At 39.5% G+C, this 26,595-nt stretch overlaps 2 protein-coding genes across 3 annotated transcripts in view; one reads left to right on the plus strand and one right to left on the minus strand.

The window, feature by feature from the left end:
- Window positions 1–2,257: 2,257 nt before the first annotated feature.
- LOC101746549 (diphthine methyltransferase) lies at window positions 2,258–12,186 on the minus strand. The gene is made up of 6 exons (XM_004921936.5): window positions 11,941–12,186; window positions 11,556–11,749; window positions 5,090–5,223; window positions 4,389–4,844; window positions 3,200–3,335; window positions 2,258–2,675 (listed from the first exon to the last, which is right to left on the minus strand). The coding sequence occupies exons 2-6, from the start codon at window positions 11,741–11,743 to the stop codon at window positions 2,360–2,362; spliced, it is 1,230 nt and encodes a 409-aa protein (XP_004921993.2). The 5' UTR covers window positions 11,744–11,749; window positions 11,941–12,186; the 3' UTR covers window positions 2,258–2,359.
- Window positions 12,187–18,068: 5,882 nt separating this feature from the next.
- LOC101743057 (uncharacterized) overlaps window positions 18,069–26,595 on the plus strand; it is a 31,413-nt gene continuing 22,886 nt past the window's right edge. The window contains exons 1-4 of one of the 2 annotated variants that reach the window (XM_038016788.2): window positions 18,069–18,274; window positions 18,347–18,607; window positions 19,876–20,026; window positions 26,305–26,523. In XM_038016788.2, the coding sequence (XP_037872716.1) occupies window positions 18,424–18,607; window positions 19,876–20,026; window positions 26,305–26,523 (554 nt within the window). In that variant the 5' untranslated portion in view covers window positions 18,069–18,274; window positions 18,347–18,423. Of the gene's footprint in view, window positions 18,608–19,875; window positions 20,027–26,304; window positions 26,524–26,595 lie in introns of both variants that reach the window. The other variant, XM_038016789.2, reaches the window with a different exon arrangement.

The following is a 26,595-nucleotide window of genomic DNA, read 5'->3' on the forward strand; positions in this document are numbered from 1 at the left end:
TACATTTTTGCTGTATTGGCGAAATAGTTCTCAGTTTTATAGTTGTGGGGTGAGACAGTCAAGATCATTGCATAGGCCGTAGACATTTCCTTTGCCAGAAAAAAAAACCTTGTAACAATCTTTTCCCATTCCGCTTCCTCTTTTCACTTTATTTTTTTTTGCATACATGAAAAATGCACCTGTACGGTTTCACGATTTATAATTTATTTTTAATTTTTTTATTGCTTTTATTTGTTGGACGAGCTCACAGCCTACCTAGTATTGAGTGATTACTGGAGCCCATAGACATCTACAACGTAAATGCGCCACTCACCTTGAGATATAAGTTCTAAAGTCTCGGTATATGTAGTTACAACGGCTGCCCCACCCTTCAAACCGAAACGCATTACTGCTTCACGCTAGAAATAGGCGGGGTGCCTAAGCGTGCGGGCTCACAAGTTGCGCGTTTGGTTTTTAAAACACGATGTTATTCCTTCACCATGGAAGTCAGTCGTGAACATTTGTTAAAGGCTTATTAAATTAGTTACCCCAGTAACTGTTGGGAACTCTACTCTTGAAGTTGTAGACGAATATATGAGTCGTCTATTATCAAAGGCGGCAATCTGTACATTTGGACAAAATTTTTTTATTGATATGTCAATACAGATTTATTTGAATATAATCGTCTCCTTCAAAGAATACGGTTCAAAACCTGCATTAAATAAAGGTTAATAGTTAACCTGTTATTTATCTAAGATGTCGTTCCGAAGAGTTTTGTGGCTGCCAATGGAATACAAAGTCAATAATTCGTTTTTCTGATTTACCAATCATTATCCAAAAGTCAGTTTGCCGCCTTTGATAATAGTCGACTCATATATACCTCGGACAGGCAGTCTGATTAGGTAAGTCCAACTTCGAGAGAGAGGTCAGTAGGCGTATATAACTCGGCTGGGCAGCGTTCGGTAAATAAAAAAATGTGTTCTCGTCCTCAGTGCCTGAAGACCAAGGTATACAACCAATGTGTGCTACCAGTGATGACTTACGGTTCCGAGACGTGGTGCTTCACAAGGGATCTTTTTAGGAAACTCAGTGTCGCGCAGCGAGCTATGGAAAGGGCTATGCTTGGTATTTCTCTACGAGACCGAATCAGAAATGAAGAGATCCGTAGAAGAACCAAAGTTGCTGACATAGCCCGTAGGATTAGTACGCTGAAGTGGCAGTGGGCAGGCCACATAGCGCGAAGATCGGACGGCCGATGGGGGCAGAAGGATCCTCGGGTGGAGACCACGTACTGGCAAGCGCAGTTTGGGACGGCCACCTACGAGATGGACCGACGACCTGGTAAGAACCGCTGGGTCACGTTGGGTGCAGGTGGCAACGGACCGGCCGCACTGGAGATCACTTGGAGAGGCCTATGTTCAGCAGTGGACAATGGACAGGCTGAGATGATTATTAAATTAGAAAAATTGTTACCTGCCTGCGGGATTCGAACACTGGCGCAGTCGCATCGTTAGATACGAATGCACCGGACGTCTGTCTTATCCTTTAGGCCACGACGACTTCCAAAAGGGTGACCCAAGCATAAATAACATTTTTCTCCTACCTACGCCGAAAGTTCGGTTTTCCTCCCACTGCACAGGGAAGAAAGTCTAACTTTTGCTCCCGCTGTACAGGGAAGAAAGTCTAATTTTTCCTCCCGCTATACAGAGAAAAAAGTCTAACTTTTCCTCCCTGGGTACAAGTGCGCATGCGCGTTAGTGTCTACGTCTGCTCTCACGCACCTGAAATTCTCCGTCATTGTTGTGCTCGGGTAATTTGCAATATTGTGTTTAGTGTAAAAGTGAAATAAATAAAAGGCAATAAAATTTAATAGTGAAGTATTAAACAAAGATGAGTTCATCAGACAGTTCTTATTCAATTAGTAGTAGTTTATTTAAAAATTAAAAAACTTTTAAATTGTTTTCTTTATGAGTATGGGGGGCCCCGCCCCCCCTACCCCCGTCAGGGCTTCGCCCCCGGACCCCGGCTCGGTACTCCACGAACTTTCGACCTGGTAGAAGAAAAAAGAGTATGTGCACCGCGGGAAAAAAGTAGGACATCTCATCCCGTGTGTTTTACATTTTACAGGAGGAAATGTCCTACTTTTCTCCCTTGGTGCACAATGTACTATTAGGAAACAAAACAATAACGTAATTTTTTTTTTTATGAAATTTAATAATAAATAATTATTATTATACATTTCAGGTATTTATGCTTAATGAACACCTATTAATATTATCTTAGTGGTAATTATGTAACTTCCAGAACAATTTAATTTAATTTTAATTTAACCGCCGCGTAGCAAATAATCGTTTATTTGATTACTAGATTACTCCTACACTTAGTTAGAGTCTAGATTTAATTGAATTTCACTCAAATGTAGACTACGATCGTAGAAGGAGCATGTGGCCACCAGATCCCGTCCGTGGCACCAGTCCGCGCCGTAAGCGATGCTGCAGTGCTCCAAGTACTCACTGACGACATTTACTCCGTCATCGATGTGTAATATACGGAATCCGCCGTACATGCAAGCCGCTAGAACGACATTCGGTGTGATAGGGTGCCATTTCAAACGCCACACGCCGCCGTTGACGCAGGTTTCCGTGATGCACGATTTCATTTTTCTGGCGTCCCAGAGCCGGACTTTTTCATCGTAACTAAAAAAAAACGTATAAAAATTTTAAAATTGTTTTTGTATAAATACAACAGCTTCTTAGGCCGTACTTACGCAACAAAGATTTACAATTTTTTTTCTTTTCTACTTAACAATATTTTAATAAAAAATATCCGAAATCAGCACGACGGAAGCTTCACAACAGTTTTACAAATTAACCTACACTAATTAATGTTTTACATAATAGAAGGAAAAAAAACAGTTGGTTGTCTGTAAAGTCGGTTTACGGACGATAGTTTTACGTGATAACGTCAGTCGCAAAATTATTCGAACTGCTAGCTCTGACGTCACGCGAGCAGAGAGATAAATGTGTCACAAGCCAACGCTTGGGCCGATCGGGCCTCTCTATCGCTTGTTCCGCGCTCTCCCTTGCACGCTCAGGCTCAGGCGGAACGTGACACTTTTTCGTACGTGCAGCCGGTGTTTATCGATTGATAAGACGTCGTCACGTCAAACATTGTTTTTAAATTAAGATAAGATGTTTTACGTAATTTTCAATATACAGACCTTCCAGTTAGCAACTGATGCTCCACGTCAACGTGACTCCTGATTGAGGTAACACCAGCCTCGTGTGATTTGTTTACAGCCACGGGTCCGTCTTGTATGCGGACGTCGAAGCATTTGAATAGGCAGTCGTCGCCTCCTATAATTTAAAATCAGTTTCATATACTGTTACACCGGTAAGAGTAACGCCATCTATCGCCGAATAGCCGAACAAATATTAAAGGATCTTGTCGCCATCTATCGCCGAATAGCCGAACGAACATCAAAGGATCTTGTAACATCTAGAACGCTCGAGAAGTACAACGCCATCTATTGACAGATAGCGGAAGTACGCACCGAAAGTGCTTTGAGGAATGTTCGCGATAATTATAGGGATGTGGTATCGGCTATAAGATATGATACACGGTCAGTCAGTAATAGGAACTACGCGAGGCAAAACAGCAAACGGATCACCTGAAGCGAAGCGGAAGAAGTGAATTGAGAATTTTAAAGTGTTTTAAGTGTTGAATACAGTTTTAAGTTGTACTTTGGTGGAACATTTATTTATCCCGAACCCCAGCGCGTAACAATACGTACTAGCTGACCGGCAAATGTTGTTTTACCATATATATTATTTCTAGAATTATTTTTTTTGGGTGGTATGAACCACCCTTAACATTTAGGGGTATGAAAGATAGATGTTGACTCATTCTCAGACCTACCCGATATGCATACGAAATTTCATGAGAATCGGTTGAGTCATTTTGGAGGCGTATGGCAACAAACATCGCGACACGAGAATTTCATGTATTAGATATTTGCGTTTGCAAATAAAACTTTAAGCCCAATGAGTGATTATCTAAACTTGTCTCTTATTTAGAAATAGCTAATGATGACTATGAGGAAGACGCCTCATTGCACATCAAAATTTCAATACATTCAGATGAATTTATATAGGGTACATACTTATATCAAAATATATTTTTTTCTGTCTGTTTGTTCCGATTAATCTCTAGAACGGCTGAATCAATTTCGATAGGACTTTCACTGGCAGATAGCTGATATAATAAGTTGTAACTTAGGCTACTCCTATTTTACAAAAATATTAAAATTATTATAAAATAATGGTTTGTTAAATTCCACGCAGACGAAGGCGCGGGCACAGCTAGTTTTTAATATATATAAAAAAAGTTGTATAATGAAGGCGGAATACCTGAATAAAGCAGGTTTGTGTTCCAATAATTGAAAGCGCCGATCCAAGCTTCGAAGCCATGCGCTCTCCACGACGATCTCTTCTCTATTCCGTTTCCATTAACGGTCAGAATCGTGACGCATCCCGACGAATCACTGACTACTAAATTATGTACGTCACTGTCCGTTTTATTCGTCGACCAATCAAGTGACAGCGCTAATATGTCTTGACCAATAACGTGTTCGCGCCATAATTTTAAATTCAAAGTTTCGTCATTAAAAAGACGGTAGATTCGTAATTCACCGATCGACGTCACCGCTGCTAAGACAGCGTGGCCCTCCAATTTGTGATTGCACCACTTCAAGTCCAAGATCCCTGATGTATTTACAGTTTGTATTGGTTTTATTTCTGTCGCGTCCTGATTGATTACGAATAGAAATATTTTTCCGAGTCTTGTTTGTTTCTGCGCCAATTGATCTGGAAATAAGACAGTTTTCAATAAAATAAAATTTTTGGGATTACGCCTTTATGAAAATCTGGAATTCATGGTATAGTCTGCCTATTACTTTCCATTTTAGTGTTGTTATCACACTAAAAACTTAACGTCTGTACCAGCTGTTTTTTTGTAATTGTACCATAGATATTGATTGCTTATTTCGTTAATTCGGGTAACGGATTAAAAGAGATGTTTAGGTCTGTAGGCGAGCAGCAAAAAAAGATACCTTCGTCGCTTTCCGCTAGCTCATAAGTTCCACATACGAGCACGTTCTTGTGAGGTTCCACGGGACACCACTCAACTGAATCTGCACTGTACTCAGTGTTCCACTTGCAAATATTTTTCCACGTCACGTTCATACTAAAAAAGTTTTTATTACAATTAAAAAAAAAAGTTTTTCTGCTAGCAGCACTATCCCGCTGAATTATCACTTGACACGGAGATGAAATAAATATAAAACAAGTGTGCTCTGAGGAATTATTCGAAATGATCCCCTCATCTCCTTTTTATCATCGCACCTCCCGCCACCGGAGCAGAGTTCATCCATATTATCTGGAACTGCTGCGTTTATCGACAGTGCGTTTCCAAAGATGTTTGTTGCCACGTTTCATCCGGCTTTGGAATGAGCTCTCCTCCACGGTGTTTCCCGAGCGCTGTGACATGTCCTTCTACAAACGAGGCTTGCGGAGAGTACTTATTGGTAGGCAGCGACTTGGCTCTGCCCCTGGCATTGCTGACGTCCATGAGCGACGGTGACCACTTGTCACCTTGACCACGGTGACAAATTATGACAAACAACATTCTTATAAAAATCTAAAACAGAACCTCGTCTATTTTTGAAGTCTGCTATAAAATTTCAGTAACAACTTTTTTATTATTATTTTTATAACCACGCGATTTAAGATCAATTGTTACGCAGGGTAGAATTTTGATTGACACATAGCAGAGCTTATGCGCCACGCGAATTAATTGCGAGTAGTTTTTAATTAACTTAAAGAAGTTTATTGCAGCTTACAACGCTAGGAATGAAAACTTTAAGAAAGACAAAAAGAAAAAAAAAACAAGGTAACTATCTGTCTCGCACTTAGCATTTCTTTTTTTCCTACTTAAGCTGATAGCCTTGAGGCTATTACAGCGTAACCTTAATTAGTAGGTGCACGGGGCTCAAACCGGAGTGATGCTAGCACTGACCCTAGCAAGAGCAGGGTTTAGCAGAAACTACCACCGGTTCGGAAACGCGACCCACTGAGAAGATCCGGCGAGACACTCAGTGGGCTGTGTCTAAGGGTTAATTCGCTCGTCGAGCCCTTCATCGCAAGCGACGGGTTCGACGAGGACGATGACCGGAACATTTCTTCAAGACGGACGCTTACACCAAAATGTAGGGTAATTTGTCCAACCAAATAAAACACAAGATGACTACATTAAACCCATTTATTTATATTAAAAATATGTCCATAGAGGAGGAACGGAGTTCTATATCTATTCAACTGCGGTGAACTTTTCGTTACACAATTGTCGTATTAACTAATTTGTACTGTTTTGTGGTTCATCACTTACTTGGTAGGTTTTTTTTTCAATAGGAATTACATCGAGATTAATAAGAAAAAGATTTATATATAAACGGACTCTTCGAAACATTGTAGCGTATAATAAAACTGCGAGTTTATAACATTATTAACCATTTTTTTAATCAATTATCCTCAACGATAGGTAATGTTTTATTTTTTACTATTATCTTTAATCGACTATCAAACATCGATTACGTAAAGAGATTCGATTTTATTTTAATAAAGCAACGTTCTTTTTTTTCAATTCGCGTCCGTCTCGCGTTTCATTATACGCAAACTATAAAAATATTAGTTTAAAACTATATATAAACTATTTTATTCGTATACTGAAACAGTATATCCACAACTTGTGGTTTCGCTTACCCCTATACCGATAGTACAATGATTCAGAACAGTCCTTTATCTATACCGATTTAGAAGAGAAAAAAACGGGAGACAAATGCAACGAATCTTGTGAGCATAGCGCTTAAAACAGCGACGAAATACCGAAAAGTCATCAAAACTAAAAATCGTATTGAGAATCCATTGTTGTTCTTGTTGTATAGTGGTTAAGATAATTCGAAACCTGATCGAATTTTCTCTGGAACATGTACTGTCATAAAGAATACCGCGAACCTGGACATGTTTGACTAGTTTCGTGAATTCTAAAAATAGTTATATTTCAATGAATTATTGGTATAACTGGCAACACTATTACTGCAAAAATATATCCCAATTTGGAAGCACCATAAATAAGTGCCGTAGTAAAACGTAAAACATTCTTAAGCACAACGCATTTGAAAATTGATATATTAATTTTCATCGCATTCCTTTGAAATAGATTTAAGAAATCGTTATTAGACATGAAATATATCGAATCAAAATTAACTATACGTGTACCATATCTCTATGTGTTGTGATCGAAGTAGAAAAAACAAAGTTTTGTTTTAATTTCAAAGAATATTTTCTTTCGTTGCGAATATTGAGAGTTGAGAGAGTCGTGACCATTTTGGAATGGTAGATTACAGAAGAGCTTTCTTTTCCAGATACGTTACATATTGTTACGGATAGCGACAAAAAGAACAAACGTAAAAAAAGCAAAATCAATAAAAAAAACCGTGGACTCGTAATAATTACAACATTAAAATTTAAACTATGTAAGTTCATTATTAATTAGTGGTAACTTATTTCATAATAATCATAAAATGTAATTATCGACTACACGTTATATCGTAAATTCTCTTATATATTTATATGTATATAATCAATAATTATACTAAAGGTATACTCAGACGGCAGTTTATATTAAAAATTCTGTCTATTTTACTCAACTAGGGAGGTAGAAACGAATTCAGACAAGCGATTATTGTTCGAATAATATAAATTAAAAAACGAATTTAAAAGTTTATTTCTACTTGTCTACGCGACGACCGCTGTGTTCAGACGTCACTAAAAACTGTATTCTAAATGTATCAGCCGCATATTGCCTGGATTCACATCAACTATCTCGCGTCGACATCAGTATGCTTAGTCAGAGTTTTTTAACGTAATAGATAGCGTAAAAGTTAACCCAATTGTGTATGCAATTAGAACAGCGCCCCTAGCGGCAAACGTACGCAAACGATCCCGTTCCATACAAATATGAGCTAACTTTTACGCTATCGAGAACGTTAAAAAACTCGCACTAAGCACAGATCTGATACTAATTTCAAATTAGTGTCATCTGTGTGCTTAGTGTGTGAATTATGTACGACCTTCTAGACATTCGCGTCAGTTTCGTTAATTCCATTTTTACTTCTCATGGCAACACCTTCGTCGCTATTGGGTATTAGACGGCCGAATCTGGCAACACGGTCACCGTAAAGACTGCTGTTGTAAATTATTCTCATGATTTATTTCCCTATTGAACAAGCGGCCTTAATAAATGAATAAATTGAAAATCTCAATTCTTTCTTTCTGGTCGTTCCCTCAATGCTGAGGATCGTGACTGTATGTCAATCTTCTCCACTCGGTCCGGTTCTGCGCCATATCTCCCCATATCTGGCCTCCAGTCACCACCTTGAGTTGGTCAACCCATCTAGCTGGCGCTCTTCCTCTAGCGCGCTTCCCCTCCATCTGTCCGAGAATTGTGAGTTTCTCCAGGCTGTGCAACGAGGATCGCATTATGTGCCCAAAGAAACTGCGGATCCTTTCCTGGCACATAGTCAGCAGGCGCTTGGTGACCTTCAACTCTTCGAGGATGGAGACATTGGTTCTCATAGCTGTCCAAGGAATGCGTAGCAGCTTTCTCCAGCAATACATTTCAAACGCCGCAATCTTTTTGCGTTCCTTTTTCCTGAGACACCGTCTCCACCCCGTACAATTAAATAATAATAATTAATAATAATCTCAATTAAAGAGATGTTATTTTTTGTTCTATAAAATATATTTTCCCACTTTCAAGCGGTAATTAGGTGGCGCAAGTACTTCGTTTCGATATTTCGGGCACAAATTTTAATTAGAATGGATTTAAAGTATAATTCAATTCTGAATTATTTGAATGCTGTTACAGCCTTCAAAGACATAAGTGAACGTAGAACCGTTGTATGCCAAAGTTACATACAAACTAGCTAAGCATTGTGTGCCTTATAATCACCCTCAAAAATGAGTTAAACCAGCTTCTGCAAATGCTACTAAAACTGTCTATAAAGTCGGTTTACGAACGATAGTTTTACGTGATAACGTCATAAAGAAATATTGATGAAAAATTGCATACTTTTATGAATTGAATTGAATTATTATTATTTTGTATAGTACAGAGTAGTTAAAAGTTGAAATTTTTTTTATTTTTTTCGATATTTTAATGCTTGGGCCGATCGTGCCTCTCTATCGCTTGTTCCGCGCTCTCGCTTGCACGCTTACGCACGGGCGGAACGTGACACTTTTTCGTGCGTGCAGCTGGTGTTCATCGATTTATAAGACGTCATCACATGAAAATTTTAAAATATATATAATATCAGTGTGTATGTTTCAATAAATGATAAACAGTGAAACACTACACTCTCGGCATATACTAAATAAGCCTGTTTTATGTGCGAGGATAAAATTACACATAGCCACTGTGACCACCATGCATCACAACAGCTTCTGACGAAAAAAAGGAGTTCATTGTTCAACAATATCGCTTGCCTGAATCCTTACCACTACAACAAGGAACTATTGTCACAGCATGGATGTACATACGAACAAATGTCTAAAACTAAAATTTATTTACAACTTAAGCTATCCAAAAACAAACATAAAAAATTAATGAGCATATATCACTTAATAACTATTCATTATAGATATATGATAAAACTTTTCTTATATGGCTTGAAGAGAATTTTTTTTGTGTTCACTGTTTACAATTTTCAAGTAACATTACAATGAGCAATGTTGCCGAAAACAAGTTATAATTGATTATAGTAATTTTTGCTTACGGGATATTTTAACCAACCATTGTCTGTGATTTTTTAATCTACTTTCGATGAACAAATCAATCAGGAGGGGACGCTACCCTTCCTTCTTTCAGAGGCCATAAAAATCATATTTTGTTCATGTTCAATAGTTATTACCATTATCCCAATCACCAAGCCACAATAGAAAAAAACCTTATTCAATATCCAAATTAATATCATTCATTGACAACAGAATTCAATTTGCAATGCAACCGTTTGTGAATACCCATTCATATAGCAGTTTTCTAAAATAAGCATCGTTTTTCATTATAAACATTTAGTTTAAAAAAAATCGCTTATCAATATGATACTCATGTTTGTAATTGTAAAGTTACAATCAATCAACTTCATTTACTAAAAATAGTACACATTTAATCAACTTTCCTGGCAACACTGCCTCACTCAATACAGAGTTAACTATGACATTGACACTTTAAATTTTTAATATCATTACTATATTTATAGTGTTTGAAAATGAGGTAGATGTTCACAATAAATGTTTCTATCACAGCCTGTGTTCATTCATGACATAAACATTTATGTACATATTGTATATAGTTCCGGAATATTCCCAAAATTATAATCTTGAGTTATCGGCTAAATGGAAATGTAAGGTTTTAAATTAGTTAGACAAACAGGGATGAAAATTAAGTGACACTCAATAAAAGTTATTATGTTAAATAATCCAACTAAAATGTCTGTATCTATTAAATTGAAAAAAATTTTTTTTTTCTTCACTGTTCTTTTGAAATAGTTTCACTCGCATTCATCAATGGTTGAGGTTTTTACTAATAATAACTATTTTGAATTGAAAATTAAATACAAACTCGGTAATTCTTAATTATACATCTAAGTACCCTGAATCAGTTCAAGCTAACCAAATATTAATGTATATAAGTTTAGATTCACTTTATACTTGTACAGTATTTAAATATGGCTTGAATACCTTAGCGGCTCTTAAGACTATCACATTTGAATACCAGTTCATGGAGTGCATCTCATTTCATTCACCGAGAGGAAATATTCAACAAAGTGTAATGAATATAAATTGAAATTAACATTACAGATTAAGCAACTAACTTCCTTTTTATTTGAAAACTGGTTATTATGAAGTGTTCTGTGATAACAATAACGAGTTTCTGTGAATTTTTTTCATGTATAATTGTTATAATCATTAAATTTTTTATTAGGTGTAATAAGTATGAGTGCTAAATTCATATTTTGAATAATGATGACATGAACCGTAAATATTTAATGCGCGTGCCTTTAAAATGTGAGTCTCAAAATTTAAATTCTTTTTTCTAGTTTCATAAATATAATCTATCAACAAATACGACAAATTTAACTAAATTTAAATGTCTTTCATTAAATAATTTACATATTTTATGTAGCATTCATAACTTTAAATTTATTATTATTTGTAAATTGTATTATTTCCAAGTATACTTTAGTTTACTTTGAGGTACACTAAAAATTGACTGGTTTGATTTGTTACTGTCAAAACTACTGTCGTGCCGATCTTTCAGTTTCAATGAGACACTCCCTAACCAAAATACGTGCGTGAACGATACCCCGTTTCAGACGTTCTGCTGAGCTGCGACTACCTGAATAACTGGGTCTGACCTCTTTACCCATCTCTTCGATAACAGAAAGGAGTTGGGCGTACTTGGAAGTGCCGTTGTCCTTGTCCTTTCCAACAGATGATGGAGAGGAAGCCGGAACTGTTGAGATGGTCGCGTGACTGCTACCACCATGACCCAGCTCCTTGTGTACATTTTTACCGCTCATTGGAATGGCTGTGACGGTTACATCACTCAATTTTGACTCCACGGCCTGAATATCCATCGCTTCCATGGCTATCTGTAAAATAGGCCGTACCGTAACATTAAACATTGTTTATCACCGAACGAAATTGTCACCGAAACATAAAACTTACCAATTTTAATAGATATAGTTAAACATTTTCGTCATCACGAATACGGTATATTAGCGTGTCATAAGTGAAAACTGATAAATTCTACACCAAATTATAGATTAAGTGTAGGACATACCTTAATCCGTTGTCTGGTTCTTCCTCGTTAATTCGACTTGTAGATATAGAAACAGAGCGAACACGTTACTATACTTTGGAATGCCGACAGGTCGTAATTAAATAAGTTGATCTCTTGTAATAAAAGAAATAAATTATTAAGCGATTTCGCTGTAAATAACAAACAACTCCACAAATCACCACATTGACATGTCCCCGAACTTCCGATTCCGACCGAAATTCGAATTGGTTTAGTGATAGTGATGTGAATTTTGTATCAAATAGTCGTCGAGTGATAGTGATTCATTGTTGCCAGTGGGAGCGATTTGAAATTTTATTGTAATGAAGCTCGGTTTCGACTTTTCCTGTTAATCGACTACAAAGGTCGAAACGTTTCTCACTAAGAATAATCATGGATTACTTAAAAAAAATTAGTAACTACCTACTTATCCATAATGAAACTCTCTCTCTCTTCCCAGCTATTTATTCCACATGGTGGTGGGGTCAGCTTTTCTGACTTTACTCCTCCACTTCGCTCTGTTTTCGACATCCTCGTCAGCAACATTGCATTCTCTCTTGTCCTTCAGCACTACGTCCCTCCACCTTGTTTTGAGTCTACCTCTAGGTCTCCGACCGGGGAGGTCGAGCAGTAGCGCCAAATTTCCGACGTAGTCAGGCTTCCTTTTCACTTGGCCATACCATCTCAGCCTACTCTCCTGCATCTTGTCGGCAATGTCCCGTACACCTAGACTTCCACGCACGTACTCGTTACGGATTTTATCGATTTTATTTTATTTTATCCATAATGGAACTGAAACACACAATTTTGTACGTATACATTTTTTAGACCAAAATATAATACAAATAAAGTGTCTCGCTCTTAATCAGAAGAGATGTAGGCATAATAAAATTATATTTGCTGATCATCTTCAAAACTCTATTTATGGTGTTTATTGAAATATGTTATTTATAGAGTTGTGAAGTATTTGTTTATTTTTTTCTATAAAGTATTATTTAGATTAAGGAATCAGAGGCTTCCAATCCCGTTAAATGATTGTTGATTGTTGCGCCAGTTCCATTCCCGATCCTGCGGACAGAATGGAAAGCAGTCGACGTCGCCCAAAACACGTCATCTCGGATCCTCCCGATCCACTAACGGTGCTTTTAGGTACTTCAAGCACCGGTCACCGTTCTCGTCGAACCCGTCGCTTGCGACGAAGGGCTCGACGAGTCAATTAACGCTCAGACACAGCCCACTGAGTTTCTCGCCGGATCTTCTCAGTGGGTCGCGTTTCCGATCCGGTGGTAGATTCTGCGAAGCACGGCTCTTGCTAGGGTTCGTGTTAGCATCGTCGTCAGGTTTGAGCCCCGTGAGCTCACCTACTAGCTACGGTTACGCTGAAATAGCCACTCAAGGCTATCAGCTTAGGTAGTAAAAAAAAAAAAGTTGCGCCATCTTAATAATATTTTAATTTAAAATATATGTATTATCTACAGATTGTCTTCCAGGATTGTCAGAAGTCAGAAGTTCTGATGTGTACAGTGTGTGATGTGTAGTGCAAAATGTATCACTGTTGATACATTGTTGATACATCACTGTAGATAGCTTGTCCTCTATTAACACAAATAATAAAATTACTATGAAGTTGAAATCGGTAGGTTTTGCGGTAGGCAGCGGCTTGGCTCTGCCCCTGGCATTGCTGAAGTCCATGGGCGACGGTAACCACTCACCATCAGGTGGGCCGTATGCTCATTTGCCTACAAAGGCAATAAAAAAATAATAATCATAAATACAGTTTATTATGCATGAGTTTTTTTTAATGTGATGATTGAATTTCATCCGGTAACTTATGTACTTAAATAGTATAGTGTGCGTATGGCGTATGTAGTAGTAACTTGTTCGATTAATGTTTGACACAATCTGCCATGTTTCATATTCCCTCCCCCCTCCGTGCGTTGTATTCCTCAGTAGAGGAGTAGATCCAAGTCTGCAGTTCGCTGTAGCACGTAAGTGGGCAGGATCGACCGGTGAAACACTACCCTCTCACAGAAAATCAGCGTGAAGTGGGGGCCTCCTAGAGGCCACCGCGTTTCGACTGGTGAGTGAGAGTCCCGGTGCCCTTATCCCTCTACCTCGGGGCCCAAATAGCAACTGATACTTTCATTATACTACACGTATCGCAACAGATTTTCTAGGGACTGTTGCGTTGCGTGTGGGAATGAGTATCAGTTGGCCCCTTCCTGTCTTTTTATTCCCTATCCCACAATTCCTCACCCTCTGTGACCTTTCTCCTTCCCTTTCCTTCCCCACCCCTTATGCTATTTTTGATTTTTGTGATGGCGACGAGTGATACAAATAAAATACCCCAGGAGGGTACCAGTCTCTTAGAGACTGGAGAATCCCTCTCTGAGCGAGAGCGAGAGATGCTATCCTCTCGCTCTGGCTCAGGCTGCCCATCGTATTCTGGGGGGGCACATCAAGCGTCGTTTATCACAGCTGCTGGGTGCAAACTGAGCCCAATAACGAGGAAGTCCCCCTCCACTTTAGCAGTGGATTTTTCTAACATCAGGGGACTTCACTCGAACTTAAATGCCGTCCACCACCATCTCGAGACGGAAAGGCCAGATTTGCTTTTCCTGACGGAGACGCAGATTTCCTCCCCAACTGACACTTCATATCTAAAGTACCCGGCCTATAGCCTGGAGCACATTTTTGTGCCACGCGCCGGCGTGTGTGTGTACATCAGGGAGGGAATTTGTTACCGTAGGCTCAGCAGTCTTGAAGGCAGAGACCTGTCGACCCTTTGGGTGCGCGTCGATTGTGAGGATCACATTCGCGTCTACGCGTGCCTTTACAGGTCTCATAGCGGAAATTCGGAAATTGACCGGCTCTTCGAGCACCTGCAGGTGTCCACTGACAGAATACTTGAGCAGATTCCTACCGCAGAAATTGTGGTTTTGGGCGACTTTAATGCCCACCACTCTGACTGGCTTGGGTCAACACGTACTGACCATGCGGGAAGGTCTGCTCACGATTTTGCCATTGCCAATGGTCTGACGCAGATGGTACCTTCTCCCACACGTGTGCCGGATGTGGAAGACTATTCGCCTTCCTTATTGGACCTTCTGCTGACCTCTCGCCCCGAACCCATTCGGGTATGGGTCGATGCTCCTCTCGGGTCATCGGACCATTGCCTAGTTCGGAGCGTGGTGCCTCTCACCGTCTCGTCACAACCACTTCCATCTGGTAGACGACGTGTTTGGCACTACAGGTCAGCAGACTGGAACGGGATGCGCTCTTTCTTTGCATCCTACCCATGAAGCAGATTTGCTTCAAGTCAGAGGATCCTAGCACCTGCGCTGACTCGGTTGCCGGCGTCGTGCTGCAGGGCATGGAATTGTTTGTTCCTAGCTCAGCGGTGCCTGTCGGTGGCAGGTCTCGGCCCTGGTTTGGTGGGTCCTGCCGTGACGCACATCGTCGCAAGCGGGAATGCTACCAGGCTTGGGCTAGGGCAAAGGCCGTTAAGGATGTAAACTCTGACTCACTCAAGAAGAAGTACAACTCTGCTTCCAGGTTCTTTAAGAAGCAAATTGCATTGGCAAAATCAAATTACGTTGGGAGAATTGGCGAGAGACTGGCGCGCCTGCCATCTGGCTCTCGTGCGTTCTGGTCTCTCGCCAAGGCTGTCCAGGGTAATTTCTGTCGGTCGACGCTTCCACCTTTGCGCGGGGAGGATGGTTCATTGGCCTATTCCGCAAGGGAGAAAGCCGATCTTCTTGGCTCTATCTTTGCGGAAAACTCGACTCTTGATGACAGGGGGAACACTCCTCCTACCATCCCGAGGTGTGAAACCACAATGGCGGACGTCCGCTTCACACAGTGTACTGTGCGGAAAGCACTATTCTCCCTGGATGTCAACAAGTCGAGTGGGCCCGATGGAATATCTCCTATTGTGCTGAAGGTGTGTGCTCCAGAGCTGGCACCGGTTTTAACGCGCTTATTCAGACACTCTTATGTCCTCGGCGTTGTCCCACATTCATGGAAGACGGCTCTAGTACACCCGATCCCTAAAAAAGGCGACCGCTCAGATCCGTCCAACTACAGGCCTATCGCTATCACCTCCTTACTCTCCAAAATTATGGAATCCATAATCAACCGCCAGCTCATGGGCTACCTGGAAGAGCACCAGCTGATCAGCGACCGCCAATATGGCTTCCGCAAAGGCCGATCAGCTGGTGATCTTTTGGCTTTACTAACTCACCGTTGGGCGCAGGCGGTTGAGAGTAGGGGTGAGGCACTAGGCGTTAGTTTGGACATTGCGAAAGCCTTCGATCGGGTTTGGCATAAAGCCTTACTATCGAAGCTTCCTTCCTATGGGCTTCCTGAGAGACTTTGTAGGTGGATCGGCAGTTTCCTTGCGGAACGGAGAGTTAAAGTCGTCGTAGACGGCTCATGCTCGGACCCCCGGACCGTAAATGCTGGTGTTCCCCAAGGCTGCGTCTTATCCCCGACATTGTTCATTCTGCATATCAATGATTTGTTGCATACCAGTGGCATTCATTGCTATGCGGATGACAGTACCGTGGATGCACTGCATTTCGGCCGCAGCAATATCTCTCGGGATCACGTCGATGAGTGTCGGAACAAACTTGTGTCTGAAATCGAATCATCCCTTGTGAAGATTTCCGATTGGGGGGGACTAAATCTAGTCCTGTTTAACCCTTCTAAGACTCAAGTTTGCGCGTTCACCGCTAAAAAAGCCCCCTTTGTCGCATCGCCACTCTTCGGAAACACTCACCTTTGTGCCAAGCCGAACATGGGCATTCTGGGCGTAGACATTTCGAGTGTTGTCCAGTTTGGCGGTCATTTGGAGAGCAAGGCTAAAATGGCCTCCAAAAACTCGGAGTACTCAACAGAGCCAAACAGTACTTCAAGCCGGCTCACCGCCTTAACCTGTATAAAGCGCAGGTGCGGCCTCACATGGAGTATTGTTGCCACCTTTGGGCCGGGGCTTCGGGTTATCAGCTATCTCCCTTTGACCGAATCCAACGTAGGGCATCTCGGATTGTCGACGATCCTGTACTTGCCGATCGGCTAGATCCTTTGGCACTGCGTAGGGATTTATCTTCCCTATGCATACTTTACAGAATTTACAATGGGGAGTGTTCCGAGGAGTTGTTCAATTTAATAGAAGCCGCTGATTTTCGCAACCGATCGTCTCGCCGGAACTATCATCCGCACCATCTGGATGGTTGGCGTTCCACTACAATGCGTTTTAAAAACAGTTTTCTGCCACGCACAGTAAATCTCTGGAATTCGTTGCCATCAGCGGTCTTCCCCAACAACTGCGACATTGGGTTATTCAAGAAAAGAGCATATTCTTATCTGAAGGGTAGGCAACGCACTGGCGTAAACGCTGGTGACCGTGGGCGGCGGTGAATCACTTACCATCAGGTGACCCGTCTTGCTCGTTTGCCTCTTAGTTGTTATAAAAAAAAAAAAAAAAAAAGTTCTGAGGGTCGTGACCTTTACTGAGCACTTTTGTTAGGACTATGTTCCTCCATTCACTTCTGTCCTCGGCGCAGTGGATAGCGACATTGATGCTGAATTCCAAAGCCGTCTTAATCTGATCGAACCAGCGCATGGGACTACGCCCCCTAGGCCTCTTTCCTTCCACTTTGCCGGTGATGAGAAGTTTTTCGAGATTGTCACCCTTTTCCCTCGCAACGTGACCGAAAAACTCTAAAATCCTACGTAGGCAAATGGTGGAGAGTCTTAAGGACACACCTAGTTCTTCCAGGATTGATGCGTTTGTCCGATGTGCCGTCCAGGGGATCCGCAGCATTTTCCTCCAGCATCACATCTCAAACGCGTCGATCCGACTTCGATCAGCCCTCTTCAGAGTCCATGTCTCTGCCCCATATACGAAAATAGAAAACACAAGACTTATTACAAGTTTACGCTTGGTTTTTATGGAGATGTTTCATATTAATCAACCTCATTTCATTTCATAGTATCATATTTAATTTTCATAAAAAAAAAAAGATTAGGCTGTATGGTACTTAACAATACTTTTGCCTTTCCATTTGGAAAAATAAAACTACTACAATTGTAGGTAGTAGGTACTAGTGTTTGACAGTAGTCAGTTATATGTAATCTATGTTTTATTAAGTTTTGTAGGTGTCGGCTACTAGAAGTAATAGTGTTCTGTGGTCGGCTAGGTCAAAAATAATTTTGTCCAATTTTTCGTTTTGTCTTGCATTTTTATGTATCGAAATCATAAAATGATACTTGTATAGCATAAGGTGGTCGGTTCAAAATAAAAATTCCGACGGTCGGATATACCTCTAATACGGTTAATAGCTGAAACAGGCTTAAATTAATGTAAATATTTGAAACAATAAAAGACCAAGAGGTCGGTTTTCAGTGTTAAGTGATCACTACGCCCACAGTGATATTATTATGGAAACGAGACGAGCAGTGTGATTAAAGAGGAAGAAACTGATGATGTCAGGAGATCGAGCAACGCGGCCGAACTCTTTAGTGTTGGATACGCCGGCACCGGAGCGCGAACCTCTGCGCTTCGATGTGCAGTTAGTTGGAGCCCCACCGGAGGTTGAGCAGCTGGTTAATAACATCAAACAGGTAGCCGAAGAATTCTTGTATCACTGGAAAACTTTTCCCATTGGTAAGTAACTATAATTATTTAAATTTGTAAAACTGTATGACTATCCATGATTGTTTGATAACATAGATTATTAGTAAATAATAATATAATAGTAAATTATAAATTTAAATTATTAGTAAATGATAATTTATTGAAAATTTATCGTTTTGTCATTATTTTGTTATTTAGCAAAAAACTAAACTATTTTAATTTTAATTTAAATTAAAAAAAATATCTAGTACACAATATAATCTACATTGAATATAATCATACATTGAATATAATCATACATTGAATATAATCATTCATTGTTTAGAAATACATGAAGTCAGCGTCGGAACGGTACTTCGATAAGGCTATGCGTCATGATAATCGCCTTATCGTAGCCGCCGCTGACTACTCCCCGAATCCTGATCATGCAGGAGCCAGTCACCGTCGACGCCCTAGACACGTCCTTACGGATCCATCAGATCCAATAACCTTCGCACTAGACGCCTTCAGCTCTAGGAGCAGGCTTAGGGACCTCGGTAACCGTACTCGTCGAACTCGACAAAGAGTTCGCCGTGCAACCTAACCCATGAATCAGCTCGCTGAGTTTCTCGCCGGGTCTTCTCAGCGGGTCGCGATTCCGATCCGGTAGTAGATTCATTCGCGAAGCAGCTGCTCTTGAGCTGTTAGGTCTCCTTCGGAGGCGCTCGGGTAGCTGTTAGCAAATCCCACCCCTCCTGGCTGAGCCTTTGCTCGCCCACCTGTCCTGGTGAAACTGGAAAGGCCTCCGGGCCACCAGTAATCCTTCAATCATAAAAAAAAAAAAAAAAACATTGTTTAATCCAAAGAAATGTATTTCTTTGTTTAGGTCCCTAATTTTATTGCTATCAATTACTGTCTCATTAAGTTGATGCATTCCAATATTGACCAATTAAGTAACAGCTGTTATCAGATGAGCATACAGACCTTCTGATGTTGAGTGGTTACTGTTATTAGTGGATGTCAGCAAACAGGCACAGCCTGTTGCTACTAAGTACAAAAAACACAGTCTAGTTTAGTGTGTAAGGGTAATAGGATCTAATCCATTAACCACTAAAAAGTGTTGATAAGGATGAGTGACTGCAATGTGCACCATGTACACTGGTGCTAAAACATTAAATTCCTTTCTTAGAGAATTTTACTCGAAGGTCGTTGAGAACTTGTAGCTCTTGATGGATTTGTCACTTAACGAGTTATTACTCTGTACTCTGATTGACATATTATGCAAGCACTGTGTTTTAGTTTTTCATTGTGCTATCCAGTATTACCTCCAACACGGTTTGGTCCCGGTAACCGTCCATGTGACATCATTATTCCACCTCCTTGCGATGAGGTGGATGCAGCTGCTCTAGATGCTGGACCGGAACCGCAACCTCTGTCGCCCAAACAACTACAATCTATTAGGGAGAAAGGGTAAGTTAAGCCTAATATTCTCATACATATATTTTTTTATAAATAAAACATATACAGGTGTGTATTTATGTCTTGTTACAAATATTATGTATATGTCTAAATTTAATTATTTATTACATACCCAGGTGAATGAGCTCCACCTAATTGGCTCTAGTAGCCCATAGAGATTTACTGTAAATGAGTTGACTATTATCAAAGCCGGCAATGTGACTTTTGGACAATGATTGGTAAATCAGAAAAACGAATTATTGACTTTATATTCCATTGGCAGTCACAAAACTCTTCGGAACGAAATCTTAGATAAAAAACAGGTCAACTATTAACCTTTATTTAATGCAGGTTTTGAACCGTATTCTTTGAAGGAGACAATTATATTCAAACCAATCTGTATTGACATATCAATAACATTTTTTTGTCCAAATGCACAGATTGCCACCTTTGATAATAGACGACTCAAATGTCACTATGCATGTACCTTGGGATCTGAAGTCTAGTTCTCAGTTATTTAATGCGAAGAGTATACAAGTTACATTTTAATATGATGTGTTCGCTGTCTTAATTTGTATAAACATTGAAATAAATAACTTATGTAGTTAGAATAAGAACTGTGGCGGGTAGCCATCATACAACGCAAGATATTTGATAGATGTCTGAATCTCGCTTACGACATTTTCAAGATAAGCTTGCATATATACAAGTTCCGAACAACAACATTCGAACAGTCGGTCTGCCAAGCAATAGCACCTGCTCGGTGGAAGATGTTCCTTTCGTCGTCGTTATACCTACAATTACCTGGAGGGCAGTGAGTGTTAGGTATAACGACGAAAACGAAAATGTCGTAAGTGAGATTCAGGCGTCTGTCAAATATCTTGCGTTGGCTGCACGCCACAAGAACCAATGTTAGTTGCACTTGTAGAGAACAAATATGCTATATACCATATCCCTCTCATGTGAGGTAGTTAATATAAGTTATCAAAGTTGTTATAAATCAATAAATTCTTTAAAATCTACATAGTGCATGCATAATACTCAATTAACTAAACAAACAGAAAAAAAATAACAATTTGTATTTAGAGTTGTGTTTATCTGTATATAATTATGTAAATAAAAATCAATATACGAGGGCGGGATGATAAGTAACTAGCCTTCTACTATTTAAAAACTTAAAATTAAAAATATATATATGTCCTTTTTGAGTTCGTATCTCTGGCCACCTGTGTGAATTTGGTGGCGTGAAAATTTTATTGATTTTTTGTCATTTGAAAATATATTTCGTCAAGTGTTTTCAAAATGGATAAAATTCAACAAAGAGCGGTGATAAAGTTTCTTCATATGAAGGGCATGAAGGGGAAAGATAGACTATGGCGAGTTAAATAATGTTTTGGGTGAATGTGCTCCTTCTTATGCCACAGTAAAAAACTGGGGTGCTGAGTTTAAGCGCGGTCGTACATGTGTCCAAGATGAAGCCCGCCCCGGACGTCCAAAAAGCGTCACGACTCCGGAAATGGTCGTGAAAGAACATGATATGGTTTTAACAGATCGACGATTGAAGTTATCTGAAACAGCTTACACTACAGGTATCTCAAAAGAACGTGTACATCATATCCTAAGTGAGGAATTAAATATGAAAAAGTCATCGGCCCGTTGGGTGCCGCGATTGCTTACGCACGATCAAAAATGGATTCGGGTGCAAAACTCAAAAGAATGTCTAGACCGTTTCAGAGTAATAAAGCCGATTTTTACGTCGATTTGTAACGACAGATGAAACATGGGTTCATTATTACACGCCGGAATCAAAAATTCAATCAAAACAGTGGACGCAATCGCGATGCAAAAAAGCCATGGCTGTAAAGTCGGCTGAAAAAGTGATGGCTTCCGTCTTTTGGGATGCAGGTGGGATCTTGATGATAGATTACCTATCTAAAGGTCAAACGATTAATGGAGAATACTACGCTAATCTTCTAGATAATTTTCATCAGTGTATTCAGCAAAAACGACCAGGTTTGGCGAAAAAAAAAAACATCTTCCACCAAGACAACGCCAGGGTTCACACATGTGTTAAAGCTATGGCAAAAATCACCGAATTGAAGTATGATTTGCTGCCCCACCCACCTTATTCGCCTGATTTAGCGCAATCAGACTTCCACTTATTCCCTAAGCTCAAATCTTTTTTGGGTGGACAGAAATTTGCCACAAATGATGAAGTCATAGCCACTGTAGAGGAGTATTTTGCAGGCCTCGAAAGATATCATTGTATGGAAGGCATTACTGCTTTAGAACGAAGTTGGAATAAGTGCGTGGAGGTTCACGGAGACTATGTCGAAAAATAAAATTAATTTTATCACGAAAAGTCAAGTGTTTTATTGTTAGGCTAGTTACTTATCATCCCGCCCTTGTATGTATGTTGGTTGACTGACCTATGTTAGTAAACCATTTTGTGGGATTGTAATAAGGTTCTTTATTTTGATACAATTAGACAAGATTTCACTAGTATTTATTAAAACATCTTCAAATACAGATGTATTATTAATACTGTTTTATAATGATATTAAGATAAACTATATCAAGGATGGCGGCGTATAAAAAAAGTATGCCATACAAGATAGGCAAGCCGGTAGGCAGGGGCTTGGCTCTGCCCCTGGCATTGCTGAAGTCCATAGGCGACGGTAACCACTCACTATCAGGTGGGCCGTATGCTCGTCTGCCTACAAGGGCAATAAAAAAAGATCTGAAATAGAAAGAATGTAAAAAAACCAGCTTTTTTGACTATAAGAAACATTAAGTGTTAAGCTTGTTAAGAACAAATCCTCTCACCCCTATGCTGTAAATTAACTTCAATTAATGTTTTCAAACAGATGACCTTACATTAAAATAATATTGGTCTTTGCACATTGAACACGCAAACTTACACCTTATCACTTATGTCATAAGTTTTATAATATTTTATCAATTATGTTTTCTATACAGAGCTTAGTTTATAAGCCACTTCCTGCCTGTCGTTTCTTTTTCTTTTCAATTGTAAAGTCACATTGGACTTTCAATGATCGTGCAAGTCTTTGGATTGAATGTAAATTGAGATGTGAAAGTGGCTTTTGTCCACCAAACGTTATAGTAGGATTCATGCAGATGATTAATTTTTGGACATGAGAATTATAGGACCTGCAATGACAAAAGAACCCAAAGATCGAAGTCTCGGCACGTACTTAGTCCAGTTTCTATAAATATAAGAAGGTTTAAGTGTGTGTAATCTATACTAATATATAAATCTACAGTGGTTTTTACGGATGTTCCATTATAACTACTGAACCATACATTCGATTGACTTGAAACTTGGTATCCATGTAGAAAATACATGTACTTAATGGATAGGATAATAATAATGATAATAAATAATAATGTTAATTTTAAATGCCAGCCAGCCGTCCAGCGAAACGGGCGAGTACGGCTAGTTTATATATACAAAATAGAAAAGACGAAATGGTTCAGTACCCTCCTGATTTGCAACCCATTGCAACTAACTTAACAGCTTACGTCTACTCATGTATCATATGTAACATAAGACTGCAAAAAAAAAATCGAGGGGTGTAAGGCTATTATTTATTATTATTTATTTCTATTTTTTCTGGAGGATGATTTGAAGTTGTCGTGGCCTAAAGGATAAGACGTCTGGTGCATTCGTGTTAAGCGATGCACCAGTGTTCGAATCCCAGGCGGGTACCAATTTTTCTAATGAAATATGTACTCAACAAATGTTCACGATTGACTTCCACGGTGAAGGAATAACATCGTGTAATAAAAATCAAACCCGCAAAATTATAATTTGCGTAATTACTGGCGGTAGGACCTCTTATGAGTCCGCGCGGGTATTTGCCTATTTCTGCCGTGAAGCAGTAATGCGTTTCGGTTTGAAGGGTAGGGCAGCCGTTGTAACGATACTGAGATCTTAAAACTTATATCTCAAAAGGTGGGTGCCGCGTTTACGTTGTAAATGTCTAGGGGCTCCAATAACTACTTAACACCAGGTGGGCTGTGGCCTCGTCCACCCATTAAGCAATAAAAAAAAAGAATGATGAAACATCATCCAGAGAATAATAATGGGAGGAGATGGTCACGACCCTTAGACGTGAAGAATACGACTCGGGGATGAGGAATGCTATTTGGTTTAAGCGACATTTTAGCAACTTTACAGGAGAGCTATTTAATTAAAAAATTTGGAAAAAATATCATAACAAAAAACTTCTTCAGCTATTTGAATGGAGTAAACTTAAATGAAGTTCAATTAAAAACATCGAACCGTTGATGCTAATATCAAATAAAACGCGCCTTTAATTACAAAGATACATATTACGTATTAAGCAAATGTCGCTTTTTTATTTCTTTATTGCTTAGATGGGACGAGCTTACAGCATACCTAGTGTTAAGTGGTTCCTGAAGCCCATAGACATCTACAACGTTAATGCGCCACCCACCTTGTGATATAAGTTCTAAGGTCTCAAGTATAGTTACAACGGCTGCCCCACCCTTCAAACCGAAACGCATTACTGCTTCACGGCAGAAATAGGCAGGGTGGTGATACCTACCCGCGCGGACTCACAAGAGGTCCTACCACTAGTAAATGTCGCTTAAACCAAATAGCCGTTCACCCCTCGTTAAATAGTTCTTGTGGAGTCTTCAAACCTACTACCGTCTACTTCATATGCGCGCTCAACACGGGCATGCTTAGTTTTTATTCATACAAATTTATTAATATGTAAGTCATATTGATGTTAAAAAACACATTATAACATGAACATTTGGTGTACACATGTTAGTTTTGTTTTTTGTTTTGTTAAACTGTGTGAATTCTTTTCTGTTAGCGTCTCTAGAAATAATTACTGGAGCTGAAAAATATCGTGTTTTTAATTAATGCCTTTAATAGTAGCTTGACTTGTATCATTCAAATTATTTGCACACATGTTAATCGATCAGTCTGAATTCATTCATTTTATTACCTGGAAAAAATGTTAAATTAGTTATCTGCCCAAGACCGTTATAAATGGAAAAATTTGATTCGAGCCCTAGTCGCCCAAAACACGTCATCTCGAATCCTCCCGATCCACTAACGGTGCTTTTAGGTACTTCAAGCACCGGTCACCGCTCTCGTCGAACCCGTCGCTTGCGACGAAGGGCTCGACGAGTAAATTAACTCTCAGACACAGCCCACTGAGTTTCTCGCCGGATCTTCTCAGTGGATCGCGTTTCCGACCCGGTGTAGATTCTGCAAAGCACGGCTCTTGCTAGGGTTCGTGTTAGCATCGTAGTCAGGTTTGAGCCCCGTGAGCTCACCTACAAACGTTAGGGCGAAGCTGAAATAGCCTCTCAAGGCTATCAGCATAGGTAGGAATAAAAAAATCGGGCCCTACGCCCCAGCAGAGAGTAATAGGAAAGAATGATGATGATGAATTAATCTTTGACTGGCTTTAATGGCTTTAATAAAGCGCATTTTTGGTTATAAATTTAAATTTATTATTGTTGGAGTTGGTTTACCGCAGCCCAAAACTATGGTTTAAAATTTTTAAATGATTTGAGACCATGACAATAAGACTAAAATTAAATTAAATTTAAAGACTATTTTCATTGTACATTAAATGCGAAGATTGAGATTTAGATTGTTAGAACAATTAATTTTACATTAGAAGTATTATTAATAGTCGAACGCGGAAATACTTTTCTGACGCGAAATTTTACTTTTGGGAAACATTGTCTAACTAAAAATACTAGGTGTCGAAATTCGACTATAATGAATTGAAATTATATTGAACATTATTAAGGTTCTATTGTCAAAGATTTATTATACTTCTATAATCACAGATTTCGACTCCACTATAGACAAATAAATATAAAGATAAACAATACCTATTAACCTATTCTCAATTTGACCACAGACTTTAAGTAATAACAATAGTTTGACAATAAACAAAGGGTATATATGTGTGTGTAGTGTGTATGTCAAATACATGGTAGTGTGTGTAATGTTTTTTTTATTAATTTAATGTATTATTAATGCATAATTTAAAAAAAAAATAGCTTTCTGCACTCCTCTATATTCTAAGTGTGAGAAATTTCATACTTCTCCGTCTGCGCAATTTTCGTAAAAAGGGGTACAAAGTTTTTGCTTCACGTATTAAAAATATGACTGTCGTTTTGTTAACGATTGAAAATCGATCCTCTCCTTCTTTCCAAATTGACAAAAGATAAAAAAACAGTTTAAAACACTTCAAGTGATATCTTCCTTGTAGAGAGTTCGAAGTACCTTCCCGTCACTTTCCTGGTCAAACGCACGTGTGGCGAGTGGCGGGCTGGTTGCAGCGCGGTAAGGTCCGAGCCCAAGAGGAACTCTACCGACACGTGGCGAGGGCGTTGGCGCTGATCGTGGTAGTCGCCAGGGACCGACTTGTCAAAGATGAACCGCTTTCTGTACGAGCGGGGATCAAATCGCTTCTGGCCGGCTTGCACAGGTCAGTAAGGCTGGGTTTCCATCAAAGATATGCGAGGATAGGTAGCTAGGGATGTGTTTGTTAAGAACCAAT

The sequence above is a fragment of the Bombyx mori genome, chromosome 17 (genome assembly GCF_030269925.1).
Source record: "Bombyx mori chromosome 17, ASM3026992v2".
Lineage (NCBI taxonomy): Eukaryota > Metazoa > Arthropoda > Insecta > Lepidoptera > Bombycidae > Bombyx > Bombyx mori.